The sequence below is a fragment of the Tachypleus tridentatus genome, chromosome 7 (assembly GCF_004210375.1).
Source record: "Tachypleus tridentatus isolate NWPU-2018 chromosome 7, ASM421037v1, whole genome shotgun sequence".
Classification (NCBI taxonomy): Eukaryota; Metazoa; Arthropoda; class Merostomata; order Xiphosura; family Limulidae; genus Tachypleus; species Tachypleus tridentatus.
In genome coordinates, this window is record NC_134831.1 from 51,648,906 (window position 1) to 51,671,746 (window position 22,841).

Consider the following 22,841-nt stretch of genomic DNA (forward strand, 5'->3'; position numbering starts at 1 on the left):
TAACGGGATTCGAACTCGTAGACTGCGAGTGGAGTGACATAACTATTAGGCCATGCCAGGCGTACGCAATTTAATAGCATGGTGATAACAAATTCTAGTTAGGTGTGTAACAGTATGTGTAATTTCTTCTAAATATAGCGTTAAAACTATTGTGTTAGTTAAAAACAAGCATTCTATTGAGATGTTTCTTTATTTATGGTATTGTTATCCTTATGTTATTAAATGCAAGGATTTCGAGCAGGTGGGCTGCTGGTGTTATTAATATAACATTAGACATACAAACTGTTAATTATTTAAAGCAATAAGATGTGTTTTAACACAGGGTTATTTTCATATTTCAAACTATTTAACTAAAATTAACTTGGTAGGAAATAAAACAAAAGATTCTTCCTTCTCTTTGCTACAGACATGAACACTGTATTCGATATGAAATTTCCAAAAAAATTTAATTTTTTGATGATATCTTATCGTAAGACTGCAATAGTATATTTTAAGGAGAAAGTAAATATCTAATTTTGGTATAGTCTGTTTTTTTCTTTATGTAATTACAGTTCACAATAGCACTGAACAATGTTTTATCGTATTAGCTCATAAGAACGTTAGTATAAGATGTAATATTTCTATCTGAACTAACTTAAAGGCTAGATTAAAATTTGTTTACTTGTTCAAATTACTTTAATATTCCTCACAAAGACGATTCTCATCATTCTGATTGATTTTGTAAAATAATACATTATTTTATAATTATGTGTAAATGTAGCTGTATACCGAGGTTGTATTGAAGTGGACATAGAGAATCGAGACGATAAATAAACTTAAACGTTCATGACAGAAACTTTTGTAGATATATTAATTTAAGGTTTTTACTTTAAAACGGAGTTATAAACTTTCTATTTCTTCTTCCTTAATAATTGTATCAATATGAAATTATAAATTTAAGCCGAGTCTGAGAAAAACTGCTGAACATTTACTAGTGATTACTTTATAAATCGAATACAACAAATAAAAGATGATTGGTAACTAACTCGTACTATATTTATTTCGTATGTTCTCAAACATAAAAACAAAGTGTACTGAATTTCTGTAAGTGAACGTAAAGAAGAAACCTTGTCAAAATGAAACGTTTTTAGTTTTAAAGTTTATCAACAGCGAGTGTTTCCACTCAAACCTTTTAAGACTAACAGCATATCTTCTGCATGCTTCTGACGTGTCGCTTCACTAAGTATTCACTTATGGTAGGTGATCCATTCCTCCATAACAACTTTTCTCATTCAAAGAAATTCATGGACTGGATAAGAATATCTGAAACAGTAATACTGAGGTAGTTTCATTTGTGTTTATGTTCGAAGGAACTCATACACGACCTTTCACGATGTTGGCGTGGTCGTCATTCATTAGGTGATTAAGACAAATCTAACATCAATGGTGCTGGTGTGTGACTTTAAGTAAACGACCAGAATTTTATTCCAGTAGCTTACAACTGTAAAATCAATATTTAGGAAAAAACCGATATTTATCTTGTAACTGAAGCTGATGGTTGATTTGTTTTGAATTTCGCATGAAGCTACGCTAGAGCTATCTGCACTAGCTGTTCCTAATTTGGCAGTGTAAGACTAGAGGGAAGGCAGTTAGTCATCACCACCCCTAGCCAACTATTGGGCTACTCTTTTACCTACGAATAGTGGGATTGACTGTTATATTATAACGTCCCCACGGCTGAAAGGGTAAGCATATTTGGTGAGATGGAGATTCAAACCTGCGACTCCAGTATTACAAGTTGGGCTGTGAAGCTTATGGTTCCTCAGACCATGACAAATGCATCTCAGTATACTGTTCTGTTTTCAGCTGTTTTGATGTTGTGAGAACGTTACCAGATTATTTCCAGTTTTTTAAACTGGTGAGAAATTTTAGATTGTGTTGTGGTCTTACGTGTGTCGCTGTGTTGATGAAGAATAACCTTATTGATTCTGTTACAAACTGTTTTATCCGATACAAGAACTCCAAATTCGTTTTGATGGTCACGAAGTCGCTTCTTTACCATCAAGAGTGAGAAAGTAAGTAATTTTGGAATCTATATTTCAAAGCAGAGATGCTATCGCAGATAGGAGTCATGTACCTATTGTACATATTCCAAAAACAAATAAACAAACAATCACACGTACGATTGAGCAATAATAATGCAAAATGTAAATAATATAACATGAAACCACAAATAATGAAAACTTAAACCACGTGATATGCAGTGTTTCATTCGGGGAAAATAATTCTGTATTTGGAGAAGTTTGTTATTCACATTAATATTGATAAGCGATAAATCACCAAGAGCAAAATTTATTCACTTATCATTTAAATCTAAAGCTTTCAGATTTCCATGGGAGTCGCACGTTTAATAAAGAAAATTAATGTTGGGTGGTTATCAGCATTGAGGAACAGTGCATCCTGATTAACGTTCGGAAATCAGGTGTTACACATAATTAACATATAAAATATTGTTTGTCAATAGAAATAGCAACGCCTAATACATAAACATTCGTTTCATTACTTTACCACAAGTTTATTTAATTTGTGTAAAGTCCAATTCATGCTTTAGGAAACAAAACATTTCTTGACAAAACTCATAGAAAAACAAGAAGTATAAATGCTATTACAAGCTCTTCTTTTACTACATACGCCCAAAACGCGCATTTTTGTGGTGTCTCATTACACTTGATACTCTAAAGGATTTCATGTTTTATCAGCGTTACTTTATTTGTTTAAATACATTTGCCCATATACAGGAAGTATGTGTCTAATTTCTGGGCATGTTTTAGGCTCACAAGTAACTATTAATATGTATGATATTTATTTAAATGGTAAAACAATTTCTTATACTTTAGAAACTTACAACAATTTTTATATATGATATAAGAAGAAGTAAAACATACTGCACTGCAGCCCAGCATAGCCAGGTAGTTAAGGTACTCGACTCATCATCTGAGGGTCACACGTTCGAATCCTCTTCATGCCAAACATACTCGCCCTTTCCGCCTTTATAATGTGTCGGTCGATCTTATTATTTGTTGATAAAAAGTGTATCCTAAGAGTTAGCTGGGGAGGGTGATGAGTAGCTATCTTCCTACTAGTTCTATACTGCTAAATCAGGGGCGGTTACAGCAGATTACCCTTGAGTAGCTTTGCGCAAAGTCTAAAAACATTGCAAAATTTAGAGAAAATATATATTAGAAAATATTCATATGCTTAGGATGTCAAAGCACTATCAATTTGTAGGACAATAACTACTTTACTTCTGAATGTTGTTAAAAAACTTTTAAATTATAAAAAAGTTTTTTTTTTATTTGTTAAAAAAGTCAGAACGTATTTTGTAAAATATTTTTCGTGTTGATCTAATTCTACATTAAAATATTACAGGTAACTGCCTTTCTACAACTAAATACAGACAGCGAAAGGCAGCTAGAGTTGAGAAATTTGTGGATTCAAGCACTCAATATTAAGGGTAATTGCCTTTCTACAACTGGATACAGGCAGCGAAAGGCAGCTAGAGTTGAGAAATTTGTGGATTCAAGCACTCAATTTTTAACTCTCAACTGATTTTTCCTGTTTGCTGACGAGATTTACATCGGCGTTTGGATTTTGGCCCATAGATGGAATATCTCCAACGCATTTGGGAGCTATGACCACAGGCAGTATTTATTATATCTTAAGGATAAAAACAAGGAATTATAACGAAGACATCATTTTGTATTACAGTTTTATCATATTTTTACATATATATATATATATATATAGATACATATTTTTTCTGATACAAAAGTAATGAAAAATTCCTATAATCAAAGTTTTATTTGTCCAATTTTGGAAAGAGGTGCTTATATTCTTTAAAGATCTTTTTGGACTGACAAGTTCAAAATGCTTTTGTAAGATATGTGAGTTCCAACAGTCCTGCACAAACATACACTGGGACAAATTACTGGAAAAAACTTAATTTTTATGGATACCTGATTCAAAATAGATAAAAAAACAGTGTATAAGAATACTACTTCAGGTTATAAAATGTTCGAGAAGAGGCAAAATATTCGAATAAAGCCAAATTCCGCTTATTATTTATCATAAAATTATAAAGACAAGACGACTTAGAATGTCACTACCAATTAAAAGCTATTTTGTGAAACGACCTTTGACGAAATTCTGTATCATACACGTTTATAATTGTTTGAGAAAACGTGTTTCGCTTGTACATTGTAAGTTTGTTCGATTTCATGAACTATTTGAAGACTTATTGGAGTTGTTTACTGATACTTTATCAATTTTGTGTTTTTTCTAAAATCTCATGCTAATCACAGTAATATAAAGTAATATCAGTGGAACTGTCTCCGTGTGCCCGAGTTATTATAAAACAGCGGGAACATATTATACATAGAGGGCCTATGCTAAAGTTGGAATAGGCTGCATTATAAAATCGATGGATAAGCAGCGTTGTCAGCATAGCAGCTTTCCATTGATTGGGCAGGATTCGAGGAGTCGTAAAAGTAGGACACCAATTGTTCCTTTACTTTCCAAGCCAGTAGACATTGAAACACATCTGTTTGAGACACAACTGCCTATTTTTAACCACTGCTGATAGTGACAAATGTGAGGATCAAGTGGTACAACTGTCTGTTATTCTATTAGTTTCTCAGCCGCTTCAACCGGCACCTTTCATGTACTTCTCATTCTTTCATTAGTTACACAAAATATGTAAAGAGCGTATTAAGTTAATAGTATAAAATAAATTATGAACAACGAACGTATCATTACAGTAAATATTGGAAGATTAGTACCAGTGTTCTCAGAACGGGTAAAAAAATAAATGTTTTTTTATGACCATTAATAGGTTTACGAATATTGCTCAGACAATAAACAGGTTACCTGGACGATAAGCTACGTTTATTACAACGAGTTTTCGGATCTAGTATCGTAATAGTCATCAATAACACATGGCAGATCCTGTATTGGTTCTGAATGCTTAATACAATAAAAAACAAGTGAACAAGCTATATTCATTTTATATAGCGGGTGGCACTAAGCTATTAAATCCAGTATTGAATTTAGGTTAGACTTTTTGATATAATCGTTAAATATTTTATAATTACCAAATTTGGAAGATTACTTTAATAATAAGACATTACATTTCTTAGTTTTTCAAACATATCCAAAATTCAAGCTTTTTGGAATAGTTCACTATTCTTCTTCAGTTATAAGACTTTAAACTCGAATACAATGTTTTTTGCCTTAGTTTTATGTTATTCGTACTAGTTTACTCCACAGTTTTGGAATATTAAGATCTCAGATCATGAAAAGTAATAATTGATATTCAAATGCTCAATTCTAAATCTGCCACCTTGATATTTGAAAATTTTTGAATGCCAAATAATAGTTAGGTTCTAATATCTTGAAAACGAATGTTCTGGTATTGTAACTAAGTTCACTCTTCTTCATCTTTGTTGAGAATTATGTTCAACTCTCTTTTTTTTCTTAAAACGAAAAAACTAGTACTTTCCTTAAAACTTCATGGAAAATTTGTTATGTATATTTTAAGAAAATATCAATTTTCTTATTTACTGTTTATATTTTTAGGTTTATATTATTGCTCTTTACTATTATAACTTAATTGCTCGTTTGTTATCAACAGCGTTATTCATCACTGTTTTTAAAACAGATCTTCTAATCACTAAACATGCAATAAATCTTTAGCTCATGTTAGTTTTTAAACTAGTTTCATGCATTAATATGTATACATATTCATATCCACAAACTTACACTTTTCTCAACTTGATAATTTTTGTAAACGGCTAAGCGGTATTTTAATAGCTTACAAGTTTTTATGTTGTTGAAAGGTTTGCGTCATGCCCTCAATAAAATTTAGTGAGCGTGAACAGCTCACCCACGGACAGTTAAAGGTATTTTTCTACTTAGAGCAAGTATAGCTCTCGCCTTTAACTTAATCTTGAGAAAATTATATACCTACGTCATTTCTCTTTAGGTATTACATTAGAAATTCCCTACTTCGTCACGAATATTTGAAAACTTCCTGCTCTAGAGACCATAGATCACATTGTAATCGTGGTCCTCACACCCTTTACCTTAAAGTGATTCCCACACCTTATAACCGAATATGATAGACAAAGAAAACGGGTATAATAACTTCTTAGTCATTGTTTCCACTTTGAAATATAGTTGTTGAACGGACAAGGCGTTTTGTAAACGACAATTTTAAACTATTATTAATTGACTCTTTAAATATTTTTTTTTATTTAACGAAAAGATGTTGAGAAGGAAAGTTCATTACTTCAGGAAACTTAATATCACCAAATAACCAGAAATGCTCACCATAAGACTTTAAATTCATTGAACAATTGCGTTACGTGTAAACGCTGAGTTATTTCAAGGACGAAAAAATGAAATAGAACAACTAAAACTAAATGCATAGGAGAACCGGATCTAGTAAGCTTTATAAAACGAAAAAAACAAACAAAAACTGACAAGTTAAAATTTTACTGGTAAAGAAAAGCAGACAAAGAGAAAGAGAAACGAAGTTATTAAATCATAAACCTTAAAAATCCTTGTTCTCTGAAAAGAAGGTGATGATATATTTGTACTTACAGGTTAAAATCGGTTCTCTAATTCTTCTCTTGATTTCTTAGAATTACATACACCAAACTTAAAGTGTAAAGTGTATTAGGCATGGCATGGCTAGGTGGTTAATGCACTTGAGTCGTAATTCACGGGTTTATTTGTTTGTTTTTGAATTTTGCACAAAGCTACTCGAGGGCTATCTGTGCTAGCCGTCCCTAATTTAGCACTGTAAGACTAGAGGTAAGATAGCTAGTCATCATCACCCACCGCCAACTCTTGGGCTACTCATTTACCGACGAATAGTGGGATTGACCGTCACATTATAACGCCACCACGGCTGAAAGGGCGAGCATGTTTGGCGCGACGGGGATTCGAACCCGTGACCCTCAGATTACGAGTCGCACGCCTTAACACGCTTGGCCATGCCAGGCCTAATTCAAGGGTAGTAAGTATTAGTAGTGTATTAACTTCATTCCTCAGTGTTTTAAAACCTCAAGTTTTTGGATGTTTAAAGAAATATGGTATTCATTAAAATTATTGTTACCAAGCTGTGAATGTTTCAGCACGTTTAGATTATACTTTTTGATTATGAATGTCGAAATTCTTTGCAACATGTGAATCTAACATCTATAAAAGCTTCGTACAATAAACTGAAAGTGAACTTCAGCTACGTTTTTAAGTTAAACATTTCAAAATAAATGTATTCTTTCTTGTGAATTATAATTTAAATATATAATTTTCAAAAATGTATGTAATTAACTCAAAAACGATTATGTGTAAGTAATCAAACTACGTCTGTAAAACTTCCCAGAATTAATTAATTAATGGATATCTTACAGTGTTGTGTGCAAAAACGGAACTAAGACAGTCACAGAAAGTGATAAAAGAATTGTAAAACATAAGTAATATCAAAAACAGCTACTTTTACACTTTTCTCGATATCTGATATAAAAGCATTGCAAATATTATTAATTTTAAGTGATAAAAGATATTCTAAGGCTTAGGTCTAGTTGTATAGAGGAAAATACTAGAGATAAAGTAAAAGCTTACTATATAGGATAAAATTAACCTTCTATAGCTGTGACAGAAGTTTTCGGACCAGTTTAAAAAGAAATTGATTGTATACTAAGTACAAGTTTTCTTGAGAAGATAAACACAGATAAACAAAAAAACTTAATGAATAAAATAAACATAACCGTTAAGATAGAAGATCCACAGAATTAAAGAGTTTAGTTAAAATTACATTGGATATTTAATAAAAGAGCAAATTCACCTGATACGTAGCTAGTAATGTAATAATTTGCAGTTGAAACCATTACACATATGATAAAGGTTTCAGAAAAAGAACAAATAAGAAAGATGTACACGGCAAATTGAAACTTAGTTATATCGCATAAAAAGGATAAAATAAAGATATTTATCACAAAAAGCATTAAAGTTAATGTTTAAAAATATAACAAATATTTATCAAATATAAAATACAGAATATCATAGATATGGATAAGATTCACTATGAGTTTTCAAATTCTACTCATGTCAAAATTTAGCCCAATAAGAATAGAAAGATCCCAAACTTCGTCATTTAATAAGCAATTATACCAGTTTATTGCTAAAATGAGAATAAAGTTGTAATGTCTACTTACTTTGAAATGGCTCAATAAATAATAAGTGAACGGATAATGCCTATTTTGACTTCTAACAATGTGTATTTCTAAGGGACTAATAGCAAAATTTCTGTCATGGAAAATTTAGCCTTGTCGTCAAAGTTAATGATGTCGTACTATGGTTTAAAATTACAGAAACTTGGTGAATTACTATTTATATGTTTGTTCAACCAAGCATGTTTTTTACATGATGTTGAAGTTTTGTTTGAAGTATTCGTTGCTTTCGTTTGGTTTTATTAAGACTTTGTTTTGGAGCAGTCTCTTCCGAATACCTTAGAATTAAAGGGTTCACAAGCACAGTTGTTTAAAAAATAGCTTAAAATAAGATTCTTCCCAAACAAAAAAATGTAATTAATAGTGAAATTATTAGTTTTATGCTTATATTCTGCTCCGCCCATTTTTCTAGACTAGTTTTGCGTGGGACTAGGCTCTTCTAGTGAATAGCATTTGTAAACCCACATGCTTTCTATTGATTTACTTATAGACGTCATCTATATGAACTGAATACGCAGATAAAACTGTTTTGTTGGACTGTTGTTATGGCTGAAATTAGTAAAAAGTATCAGCGGTGAACAAAACATAATATACTTCAAATAACGAAAATCACTGCTAATATTATTTAGACTGGTGTTGGAAAAAGAAGGAAGTGGAATACAGTTTTAAAGTGTGTGTCCGCTTATACAGATAATGTGTATAAATAGTAACAACGGAGTTTTTTTAAAAACAACTATTAACCACACAATTCCAATATCACATAGTTCATTAAAACAACAAATCAAGAGAGACAAATCTAATTTTAATGCGTTTAATGATTTCTGGGTATTTGTTTATAGAATTGTATAGACAGTGTGAATCCTTTCTATACCTTTCATGATAAACTGTCTACAGGCGTGTTAAGTTCTATTAACGTAGTGTTCAAAGTGTTTTGAATTTTGACGTGTGTTAGGGAAGATAGATTTCACATAAATTCTTGAAATGGCACGAAGTTCTTGTAGTGGGTAAAGGGCTTATTAAGGGGGTATCACCCTCTTTCGATTTATTTTGCAAGTGGAGCTAAGTGTAGCTTTCCGTCGCAAATGTTGTTATTACGTGACATTTGATAGTTGAAGTGTGGAGAAAAGTCATAACTGAAACTTTCTTCCTAATGCAACCTTATGTAAAGAAACGATAGGAAAAGATGTGTGACGTATTTTAAAGTTTTGGTTTTCCTCATTAGTTCTTTTAATTAAAATGTTTTATGTATTAAATTTGCATTTCTCGTTAATTTCGTTTTAAAGTGTGAATTTATAAGATAAAGGCATGAAACAAAAATTGCATAAATTGATGAAAATATAAATACATGTATATAATTAGAAGTCAACGTTTCGACAACCGACAACATTGTCCACGTTCAAGATAATTCTTAAATAAACCACACTCATGTTAAATACCGAATATTTCAAAAAGATAATACATACCTATGTAACTTATTGATCTCTGGAGAAGAAAGTACCTCTCTTTAGTCAGATATTGTCCTACGATGACCTATATGTGCAGTTAAACTGAATGGCGTTGTTTTGCCTCTGTTTGGCCTTCCATTCTGACCGGAAACATGCACAGAAGACAGAGTATAGAGTATCTTTGAAGGCTTCTCGAAAGTCACGGTTGAAGTAAGCATAGATAACAGGATTGAGTGAAGAATTAAAGTATCCTATCCAGAAGACAATATCAACTACAATATCCGGGCATGAACAAGCCTCCCCACACATGGTTGTAGTTACATACCATAAGAAGAACGGTAGCCAACACAAGATGAAGGCTCCCATGATTATTCCTAAAGTTTTAGCCGCCTTGTGTTCTCTTTTCATCCTGCTAATGTTCCTTCTGGTTGGCGTTGAGTGACCACTTTCAGGATCATCACATTGTGAGTTCCTATGAAGGTGGTGAGTATGGTTTGCTTGCAGATTGAGGGAAGTTTGATCAGTGCTTGCCCGTGTGCTAGCAGGGGGCGGCAACATTTCTGGTCCCAACTGAGAACGATAAATCATCCGTTCTTGTCTGTTAGCTTCCAAATAGATCTTCCAGTAAGTGAAGAGCATAATGAAACAAGGAATCCAGAAGGAAACGCTGGAAGAGATTATAGCATAAGGTTTGTTGACTACGAAGTCACATGCCTCAGGATGTAGCTTACGATACTCCATATGATCCGATGTGGTGTACCATCCCAGAAAGATAGGGATGAAGGAAATCAGTGCTGAAGACACCCACACACAAGCTAACATGATGGCTACAGTTCTATTGGTTATTTTAGTTGGATACTCTAATGGCCTGATTATGGCATAGTACCGGTCTACACTGATACAGCAGAGATGCATGATGGACGCTGTGCTGAAGAGTACATCGCAAGAGTTCCAAATATCGCAGGTCGTCTGATCAAACGCCCAACGTCCAGCAATTTTAATACTAGCATTGAAGGTCATGGCCAGGAGAGCAACTAGAGTATCGGCGAAAGCCAGGGACATGATGAAATAGTTTGTGGTGATCCGGAGTTTGTGATGTCGGAACACGCTAACAATCACGAGTGAGTTCCCAGACACTGCAGCAACCATGATTATACACATAACACACGTTTTAATTACTACAGAAACAACATTCTCCCATGATTCTGGCTGTTCTGTCAGTCCCGTCACACTTGCGTTTGACACTTCAGGTGATAAACTATGGTTTTCACGACTTGAATCGGCAACAAGAACCGTTTCCGTCATACTGAGTCCTGAGCCGTCAGTAGTTCATACTTTGTGTAATATGGTTTGAGGCCCACAGTCTCGCAAGTTGCACTGTCAGCTGATAAGTGGCCCGTTTGTACTGCTGCCAGATTCCTGAATGAAAGACTGCACGAGACTTCTAATGCTCCAAGAGTAGTGACGCATGCGGTGTGGGCAGCTGGCAACCTGTATTAGAGCGCCACCTGGTACGATATAGAACTAGCGTCATTATGAGCTGGAGTCAGAAAAGTTAAAGAAAACGATTACAAAGAAGAAAGATATATGCGCAATTCCTCTGGTATTGATTTCAAATAGTATGGATGGAAAACATTGTTCGAAATTAATAAATTGTTGGTAACATACGTAACATGTAATTAATTAGATTTGTAAGTGTATTATGAAATTTCAGTATGATATGTTATTGCTTAGGGTGTGGAAAATGTTTGGGACACAAACCAAATTTAATTAAAAGCTTACATTGACATCAAACAAACTCATCAGTCAAACAGGTACACATTTAGGCTTAACGTTTTGTTTTATGACTGGATAGAGTGACCACGGCTTATTGAACCACAGCAAAGTAATAAAGGGTATTCTGTGTCTACAAATTCCGCGCATGTTTTCAACCTATTTTTTGTTTCCGAACAGAAGATGAATGAATATAATACGTGTGAGCTATGTCACTCTTCTGGTGTCTACGGTTGAACATAGATTCTCTTATATATTATCATGATGGTGGTCGATTGGGTAATTTTTCTGCCCTGCAATCAATGTAATCGATTGATATTTACTAACAAAAACGAAAAAAGTTTGCCTTGACTTGACTTGTGTAGAAAGTGTACAAACATAATAACAACAAAATATTCTAATAATATTATTTGAAGTAGTTTAACAGAGAAATTCATAACCAAACAAATAATTGATTCTTACTATAAAGGTCTAAAACAATGTAAGACACAAAATGTAAAATATTATAAAAAAATTATTGAGTTATTCATCATAATGTAAAATGCTTATACGAAGCAAAATTTTGGGCTGGAGTTTGATCATATCGAAAACTCTCAGCCTTATAAAGTTATTTTACCATCAAGAGACAAAACGCACACACACTTTTGTTTGTTTTCTGAATTTTGCACAATGTTACGCGAGGCCTATCTGTACGAGTCGTCCTCTAACTTAGCAGTGCAAAATTAGAGTGAAGGCAGGTAGTTATCATCACCCACTGCCAACTCCTAGGTTACTTTGTTAGCAACGAGTAGTGGGATTGACCGTCACATGAAAAGTCCCCGCAATTGAAAGGGTGAGTATATTTGATGTGACCAAATAGTTTCAAAAGAGTTAAGATCTAAATAAGGTTATATACAATACAAACATGGTAACAAAAGAGCAGAAAATAAAAACAAATCACACCATTCAACGAAAGATTCTACAACTAGAAACACCAACAACAGAGACAGCCAACTTAATGTAACATAAAACGAGCAATCATATTCATAAGGTGTAATTATTTATTGTTATACTTATAAAATACATATCTAAAAATAATTATCATGAGAAATACAATGATTAAAAAAGAAAGAGTGATAGAATGAAATACATGCTGAACGATGTTCAACAGTACGTTTATGAGCTCGTAACGCCAGAAGCCAAAAACCTGGGTTCGATACTGGCGGTGAGCATAGAATAATTTTCTGCTTGAATGCGAAGCTAACAACTACAGCGCAATGTTGTTAAAGCAACTAACAATTAGTTTTGTGCTATTACCTATCCCATAAAAGATATACTAAAGAAGTTGCGACTTCGAATGTCAAAAACAGTTCAGATTGATCGATTTCATCTGTTATACACATCTTGAAATTAAAATATCTCTTCTTTGTTGTATAGAGTAAACTATTAAGAGTTTATATTCCATTTTAACTATATGTTTTGTTTAGAGCGTTTAACTTCTAAACACTAGATCGTAGGTTCGAATCCCTCTCACTAAACATGGTCATTTCCTCAACTGTGAGGCTCTTATAATTTGACCCTCAATCTCATTATTCGTTAGTAAAAGAGTAACCCAAGAGTTGGCGGTTGGTGATGTTGACTAGCTGCCTTCCCTCTAGTCTATCACTTCTAAATTAGGGACGACTTGTGCAGATAGCCATATAACCTCTTTGTTCGATATTCAAAAGAAACAATTTGTTTGCTCAATTTGAAATAAACAAACATATAAAATCGCAAAGTAATGATACTGAATTTTAGTTTTCGACATGTTAATATGTTCTGATGTGTGTTAGATATGATGAAGTTCATTTAAGCATTCCAGAGTCAGGTACGTATTTCTTGCTTCAAAAATAAATACGTTTTGTTTATTGTTATTAAGCACAAAGTGCTATCTGTGCTCTGCTCTCAACGAGTATCGAAATATTGTTTCTTGTAGTAGAAATCCGTAGACACACCATTTTGCCACTGGAGGTATAATAAGTAAATAAATAATGAATTGCGAGAAGCTACGTAAGAATAATGGCTTTCTTTTTTTATGTGGTATATATATATTAAAATAAGACAAATAATAAAAATAAAATACATCGCACTATCACTGAATCAAATACAATAAATTACATTAATTGAGAATGAAAAACATTCAATATCGTGAACATTATTTGTACGCAAAAACATTTCTAAACAGTCATTGACATATAGAGCAAAGTGAGAACTTCTACAACTACGTTGTTGGACCTTCATAATGCACCAACCACCCCAAAGTGCGTAGGGCGATTCTTATTTTTATATATTTATCTGTTATTTAAATGTCGTTTCAATTTAATTTAAACGATGTCTATTAATTAACGTAAAATGGAAAGTTTTAAGATAATTAAAATATCCACATGTAAACATGGCACTTCAGAGTCTACATAAGGATAGGCAAGAGTTTTATTTTATTAATAAAGTGTTTTTTAAAGTTTCATGTTTAGTGAAACTACTATACTTTTTTGGATTGTCTTTTTTTACAGTGTAAACATGTCTTAGTTGCTGTTATATAATTTATTTTTGTCTATTAAACGAAACATTCCGCGAGAAGAATTGTACATGTACTATTTTAAAGTTTTACAAAAGCCTTTTGTGTTTAAATTAGCTACAGAGAATGTATGTTCGTTCATTAAAAATGTAACATGCGACAAATAATTACCAGTATTTTCAACTGAAATGTATCTTGTGCAACACATAGAATAAACAGGCAGGTCTGAGATCACTACGATTGTATGATATCATATTTAATTTAAAACTGTTTATCGCAGGCAGGGTAACTACTCGTTGCTTATACAGACTTAGATGTTAGAGTTATGAGTCCCTATAGTTGAAAACGCAAAGAATGTTCGGCGGCACCTCGCAATTCGAATCTTTCGATTAGCTGATTCAAGATGTGTTACATTAAAATATAACATTGTTTTTAATTGGTAGAGAAAGTTTTCAGATAATGAAAGTATACTATTAATGCTAGTTTTATAAAACATAATTGTAAAAACACAACGAAAAATATTTAACATGCCAAAGATAATAAAATAAAATATAACAAATAAATAACAAATAATAACTGGTCTTTTGTTTAGTATTATTTCTAATAATCTCGATTAAAAGTTTTTTTATAAATTCGATAAGAAGTAACTGCGAAATGACATGTAAAAATTAAAATAACTATAATCATATTAAATCTGTGCACGATTAATACAAATAACAATATAACCAAAATACTACCTATACATATTTCAAAAAACAGATCTGGTCAATGAGCTCCGTGCTCAATCACGTATTCATAAAGTGTCGTTTGGTTTGAATTTAGAAAATCTGAAAAAAAAAATCATTTTAAGTACACAAAAATTGTCTCCGAAAATAAGATGTATGAGGTTCAAATGTTCTAATCATTTTCAACAAGAATGAGAAAGTGTGAAGAAAATAGACAAAATGCTTAAATTTGTATATATGTCAGTAAAATCAGGAAAAGAGAGACTGAAATTTAACAGGTCAAGATATTTAAGAATAGGACTAAATTGTTCACCTGGTCTGTTTAATAGTTGCCAGCTGTTTCCGAGAGTCTTGCTTACTGTTAGTGATTCAGTTGAAATATATTGGACACCGAGTGCATTTTGCCCAATTTATTAAATTATTGTAATTCCAGTTTTACGAAGACATAAAATAATATTACATAATGGACAAAGCGATCTCAAAGATAATAGCTTTGCACAATACTTTAGAAATAAAAAGCTTCTTTGGCCACTTGTAGCAAATAGTTTTCATATTATGAGACCTTCACGTCGTATTGTGATTAAGTGTTTATAAACTATAATATAGTTGAGATAAAGCTAGTGCAAAATATACGTTTTAGAACTTTTAGCGCTAAAATTCGGTGTGTGATCCCCATGTTGGAACACAAAAGATTTAACATATTGTATAGCTTTTTACTTAACCAATGCATAAAATATATGTTGATTTTTTGTTTTTAATTTTTTCTGGAGCCGATAGTTATGGAAGTACGATCTTCTCTGTGTCAACCACAAAGTATAAACAAGAAACTAAAGTTTTAAGAAAAAAGCTAAAAAATTATTGAAATCTCTAAAACATAGTAGTATATTATAGCAAAATGAAATATTAAAAGTAATAACTGAGTTACAAAATATCGGAAATTGTGTAAAACGGCTTTCAGACAGCCTCAAAAGACACAAAACAAAAGGCTTATTTGTAATTTCAATTAACACTCAAAACTTGAACATCGCAAGCAATTACAGTTGAGAGCGTTTATAACAGTGTTGATTAATTTATGTGGTTGGCTAAAAATGTTTTAAACTTGAAATTAACATTAAATTGTTCTTCGAAAATATAAGGCATGGCCAGAGGTTAGAGCACTCTTCTCGAAATTTGAGGGTCGCACCAAACATATGTACCATTTCAACCGTGGGAACGTTATAATGTGACGGTCAATCTCACTATTCGTTGGTAAAAGAGTAGCCCAAGAGTTGGCGGTGGGTGGTGAAGACAAGCTGCCTTCTCTCTACTCTTATAATGTAGAGACCGCTAGCGCAGATAACTCTTGTGTAGCTTTGCGCGAAATTCGAAACAAACAAAACCAAAAAAGAAACGAAAACATAAGCAGTTTTATTATTAAATATCCTCCGTTCCCAATGGTCTATTGGAAAGTTTGAAAGTTTATAATGCTAAAAACTAGTTTCAATACACCTGTTGGTCACAGCTTAGTAATAAACAAAGGAATAAAATTAATAAACATTTTCAATAAGTTATTCTGAGTTATTGATGTCTGAAACTTTGCTCAGGATTTCCAATAATAATATTATTGAAAATCAGACAACAGAGGTCAGCACTCTAAGAGGAAGAAACACATTGTTACATTTCCTTTCTTTTAGGAAATCTTTATTTCACCCACTATTTTTAGTAACATGGTTGAAGTAAATTGTGTGGGTTGTCAAAGAATTTAAATCTTCTATACAACAGTTGGTCAATTGCAGTAGCACTCTTATTTAATAATTATAGTTTCTTCATAAGAGCTATCTGCACTCCGCGGAAAATCGAACCCAGGGTTTTAGCGTTTTAAGTCTGTGTGTATATATATACACACACACGTATATAATTTGTTATTTTAACTTAGAAACAAGCCGAAACAAAGGTACATTAAACGAGAAACGCTGCAATAACTGAAAAGATCCCAGGTTACAAGCTAAAATGTGGGATTACAAAATGGATTGTTTAGAGCATGATAGTCACAATAGACTTGATAAATGGGTGGTGTGGTGGTTGAAAACTACACTAGTTTGGACAGATGGATGGGACACTTTATGCTAGTATAGTTCGTTTGCTGTGCTGTCAGTTGCATCAGTAGAAAGTCTTTGCTGTCTTTCTACCTTATTGAAGGCTGGAATGTTAACATCAAAAGGTAAGTGTTTATCTTACATACCCCTAAATGGTATTATCTTATTTCTTTATTTTCAATTTTTATTTCAATTAATTCTTTATTTGGGAGAGAAGGCACATTTCCACAACTGTCTCCAGTCAGTGAAGAGTGATATAGATGTGAGACGTTGTGAGCTTGAGCACCCACATCTCGCTCTCCTAATTTCTGTTTCTAATTCTATTGCTATTCTTTAGTTCTTATTTGAGACTGGTGAATAGAAGTTAAGACTGATAGATGGTATAGGAAGATGGGTCCTTTTTCCGCAGTCACCTCCAAAACATAGGGTACATTTTATAATTCCATATTCTTGCTTGCATCCTGGGATTTTTCAGCTGATGCAACGTTTTTGTTTCGGCTTGTTTCTGAGTTAAAATAACAAATTGTATAATTAGTCAGAGGTTTGGATTTGATGTTTTTAACGCAGGCCTTCCTTATTATTTTACTATTTAACTTCATTAAAATGTAAATATTTTCACTAATATAAATATATATATGTATATGCGTAAAAGAGCACTAAGAGATATTTTAAAAGAAATAAAAAGCATCTATCAAACCCAGAGTTTTAGCGTTCTTAGTCTGTAAATATATATAGATATGACGAATAGAATTAACAGATATTTAACAAAAACAACAAAAAAATACCTATTACCTTGATGAAACTTTTTAGAATGGACAGCAACTACCTGCTGTAGAGATACAAGTGTAGAGGACGACGGTGTTGTCGGTCTTTTATAGCGTCCTGGAGAGCGTGTTATGATTGGTTGGGTTATCAATTAACGATGACACCTTACACACACACTGACCTATAAACAAAAGGCGGTAGGCTTTTGAAACGTCGTCCTCCACACTTATGTCTCCACAACAGGCAGTTGCCGTCATTCTACAAAGTTTCATCATGAATATTCTGTCTAAATATTCTTTCAAAGAACATCTATTACATTAGTTCTTTGTTTTACAAGATACGTCACTTTCACTGGCGCTTAGGGAGCATCAGTAAAATGTTTTGTACGAAATTCAAATTAAAGTGCAAAAAATGAAAGTAGTGAAAGTAGAAAATTCGAACAGTAAAGCAAATGCAAAATATACATCATAATAAAATTGTACCAGTCCTGTCGTTCAAAATAAACAACTTTAACCGACACGACAATCTTTTTTTTAAATTTAAAACCAAGTACTTAAGAGAAAAGTGAATCCTAAGATATTTCATAGTACAAATAATTTTAAACGAATATAAATTTTTCATGCTTCAATATTCTATGTAAATGAAGATTGAAAAAGCATTACTTACGCCATCTATGATAGTATATTAAATAAACTTTACACTTAAAAATTCAACAACGAATTGATAACCATTGTGTAAAGTAGAGTTTCTGTTGTGTGTTTTACTGAATCTTTCTATTGACAAATAATTACTTGTCGTTTTTGTTGACAGTCAGTCTGATTTTGTTTTCTGATTAATAATTAAATGTTTTTATTATGAAACTCCTTATTACTTTTTCTTCTCGCTAGTCTTGGTTTGGTTTTGGTTTTTTGTGCAAAGCTGCACAAGGGCTATCTGCGCTAGCCGTCCCTAATTTAGCAGTGTAAGACTAGAGCGAAGGCAGCTTCTTTTTTACCGTGGGATTGACCGTTACATTATAACGCCCCCACGGCTGAAAGGGCGAGCGTGTTTGGTGCGATGGGGATTCGAACCCGCGGCCCTCAGATTACGAGTCGAACGCCTTAACCCACCTGGTCATGCCGCTGCCCGCTAGTCTTGGAGTTTGCTTTCTTTTTCAATAATTTTATTTGTTTGTCGTTTAACATACTACGTATGATGAAGTGGATTATCTAAGCTGTGGTCAATGTCTTTTAGCGTAAAAAGCACATAAAAGGCGCATAAACATATATGATACCTAGACAGTGATTTTTTAAAACTGTGGATCTTGCATTTTAAAGTGTATCTCTGTTTTTTTCTCAAGTCTTTTATAGACATTCCCTGAACCCTAATATTTGGGATTTCAGCTCCGCATGGTGGGAAAACGCCAATAGGTTTCTTTAAGATAAAACAAACTTTTATAGACAATTACTGTTTAGAATTTGTTTTTAAATCTTTACTTATACGGAACTTTCAGTCCTGTTTCATTATTCATTATAAAAACATTAAATAATTTAATTTGTATACAACGAAGCGGAATGAATTTTTAATAAGTTACTGTATTTGAAAAAACAAATTATGTTTCGCAAAATTGAAATATTTCTCTACCTATTTTATAATATGGTTTAATTTTCTTCCCCATAGGTTTCAAATTTTATTTTACTTTCTGATATCCTTTCATAGCTTCTGATTCTATATTTCTGCTCACTCTGTAAACTTTGTAATTAATTTCTTTGTTTTCTCTCTTACTAAAAACGATATGAATCCCTTGGTAATTTTTGTTTAATTATTTTTATTCAATGAAAAGGGAATAATAATTGTCAATTCTATTTCTGTTGACTCGTAAGCATAACACCTTTTACATTTATTATTTATTTCAATACCTTAAACTTCGTAAAACATTTTTTCCTGATATCTGCTGTCTAATTTTGCACTGATCAAACGTTATTCAAAATACGAAACCATTACGTTTCGTATGTTTTTCATAAGCACAATTTTGAATATGCAAATCATCAAGTCTCAGTGCATCAGATAAACGTTTTTCCATTATGTATTACTACGTAGGAGTCTGATGCTACTGACTTTGTGTGTTTTTATTGCAAAGCCACATCTGGCTGTCTGCTGAGCCCACTGAGCGGAATCGAATCCCTGATTTTAGCGTTGTAAATTAGCAGACTAGCGGGGAGCTGATGCTACTGAAAATAGATTATTTATGGAAAGGGCATACATCTACCTTTCCAACGCAAAATAATCATACACTCGGTTCATAAAGACGTGGCCCGGCATGGTCAGGTGGTTAATGCGATCGACTCGTAATCTGAAGGTCACGGGTTCGAATCCCTGTCACACCAAACATGCTTGCCCTTTCAGCCGTGGAGGCGTTACAATGTGACGATAAAAGAGTAGCCCAAGAGTTGGCGGTGGATGATGATGACTGGCTGTCTTCCCTCTAATCTCACACTGCTAAATTAGGGGCGAATAGAGCATATACTCCTCGTGTAGCTTTGGGCGAAATTCAAAAAAACAAAGAAAATAAACATAAAGACGCGTTCAAACGGGTATATAGTTTTTTTCAACACTGAAAAACAAAGTGATAGTATTCAACTTTGTGTTCCAGAAGAATCAAAGAAAAAGACCTCTGACAAGTTTTAACCCAGCCATGGTACACAACATGTGTCGACTTATAAAATGAGAAAAGCTGCGAAGAGAGAGAGAGAGGTCAATAGAAAAGTCGCAGCTGTCACCCAGACAACACTACACAACTTATTCTTAGGGCGCCTGGCTCGCAATCTTTGAGTTGCAAGATCGAATTCACTTAAAAATGCTCGATCTTTCAGTTACGGGGGCGTTATTATGTGATTGTTAAATCCAGTAGTCGTTGATAAAGAGCAGACACTAATAAACTTTCTCTGTATGTTCTGGATATAAAATTACAAAAATTCTGAACCTGCAGCATTGATTATGTTAGTTAGTTTTTCTTTTAGACAGCTAAGACTTGACAAAAATCTGCACCTGTAATTATCCGGCTTGTTATGCTTCTGTTTGTGAATTTATTTATGTCATGTTTCTACAAATTTGCAGTATAAGGTTTGTGTGCTCTCAATACCTATATTAAAATAGTAGTTATTTGTCATCTCTGTTTATATAGAATTAACAAATTAAGCTGCAATATTATATCGCTCATTCAAGGATATATCGCAACAAGCAGTTTATATCTGTAAATGTATTTCATTGCATTACTATCTTTCGCAGTAGGACATGATTAATATAAGCTAATTCAGCACCTTTGCTATTCTGTTTATCAAAATAAATCAGATTTTTCCACGCATATCGATTCCTAAAAGAAGGTTTAAAATTTTGTTTTTAACTCTTTACTTAATTTCTCACTTTTTAAACAAAATTTATGTATTAAGTTGATAGGCTAGATGTGGTCTAGTAAATAGCGTGGCTAAAATATGAATTAGTGATACACATTTGGGAACAATATATATGTAAAAATGGCTCGTTTGGATTGAGAAATTTTTTTACGTAGAGAAGCGAACAACGTTTCAACCTTCTTTGGTCATCGTCAGGTTCACAAAACAAGGAAGAGGTAACTGACCGGAAGCTGACCACATGAAACGAGCTGTTTTTATATATATATTTTTCTCTACAAGTGGGCTTTCTCGTCATCACTGATTTGGGAACAGTGAGTAGAGCTATAAGAAAAACAGTCAAATCACATCCTTTGATCAGAAAAAAGCCCAAGAACTTGTGCATACTGTTGGCCATAATATATCGATTTTATAAGTATATCATTACATAGTTTCGTGCATAATTTTGAAAAAAACAACTAAATATTTAACTTTAAAATTAGGAAGATCTTAATAAAATAAAATTTATTATCTCTCGTGTTTTTACGAGTACAAATAATAGGGTGCTTAGTGAAACATTTTAAAATAAATTATTGGAAATATTAAGTCATTTTGTAGAAAATAAACTGTTTGTGTATATTTTTTATTGAGTAAGTCAGCTATCTGTTATGTTTACCGAGGGGAATCAAACCGCCGATTTTAGCATTGTAACTCCATAGACTTACCGTCGTCCCGCTGGAAAAGAAAAAAATTATTAAGAAAATTACAGTTTTGATTTTGTTGACTGAAAATGGTTTCTAAAAGCAGTGTTATATTTAACAACTTATTATAAATTAAACCACATTTTCGTGGACATTTTCGTTGAAAATATGCATTTAAGATTCTATGTAACAATTTAGTATTTCTCAAAATCGTTAAATACGTTCATGTGTTTTGGGAGAATACTTTAAAAGTAATTGTAGTTAAAGGAGAGTTAGAAAACTAAAGTATGACAAATGCAAAGAAGAAGGATCTATTAATTTATTTGGAGAATGAAGTTCATTTTTCATTCTTCTACAGCAGATAGCCCGATGTGGTTTTCCTTTAAGAAAGCAAACAAACAAATCATTTTTCTAACTTAGGCATCTTTGAGAAACAAAACTAGGACATATTTCTTCATGAATAAGATGTATTTGTATAATAACTGAATCTATCTAATATTACAATTGTTTAAAGTATATACCACTATTGTTTGTGCCAATGTAACTTAAAAGTTTTTTACTAAAAATCTCATTTACGTACCGTATGAGAAATAAATATTTGAAATGTAATGCAGAAATGTACACTATTAAAAAATAAATAGACAATCTACAAGTCTCGACCGACACCAGTCAATCATTATCAAGTTGTACAGTGCTACAATATTTATAAAAGAATCTACAAACAAAAACACGTATTACATTCACAACAGGCACATTGGTTGTCTTCAACCACTCGGGGACAGGAAAAGAACACCACGTAAACTCCATCCGTTATTATTACTGATAATTTTGAGGGGTTCAATATAATTATAAAAAGATCGGTTGCGAAGATAATTTTGTACTGTTTCCAGTTCATTGAATTCATTGTATTACAAATATGTAAAGCGAACTCTGATTTTTTCCCTTTTTTTTTTCTTGTTGTTTACAATATTTGAGACGCTTATTTTTATTGTTTGTTTTTTGAATTTCACCTAAAGCTACACAATGGCTATCTGCGCTTGCCGTCCGTAATTTAGCGGTGTAAGACTAAAAGGAAGGCAGCTTGTCATAACTTTCCACTGCCAACTCTTGGGCTACTCTTTTACCAACGAATAGTGGGATTGATCGTCACATTATAACGCCGTCACGGCTGAAAGGGCGAGCATGT

At 32.7% G+C, this 22,841-nt stretch overlaps 1 protein-coding gene across 1 annotated transcript in view; it reads right to left on the reverse strand.

Annotated features, from left to right (window-relative positions):
• Window positions 1-11,198, reverse strand: part of LOC143255643 (octopamine receptor beta-2R-like) — a 60,892-nt gene extending 49,694 nt beyond the window's left edge. Inside the window, exon 1 of the mRNA XM_076511627.1 lies at window positions 9,734-11,198. Coding sequence (XP_076367742.1) covers window positions 9,791-11,020 — 1,230 coding nt within the window. The 5' untranslated portion in view covers window positions 11,021-11,198 and the 3' untranslated portion in view covers window positions 9,734-9,790. The remainder of the gene's footprint in view (window positions 1-9,733) is intronic.
• Between the last annotated feature and the right edge of the window lie 11,643 nt (window positions 11,199-22,841).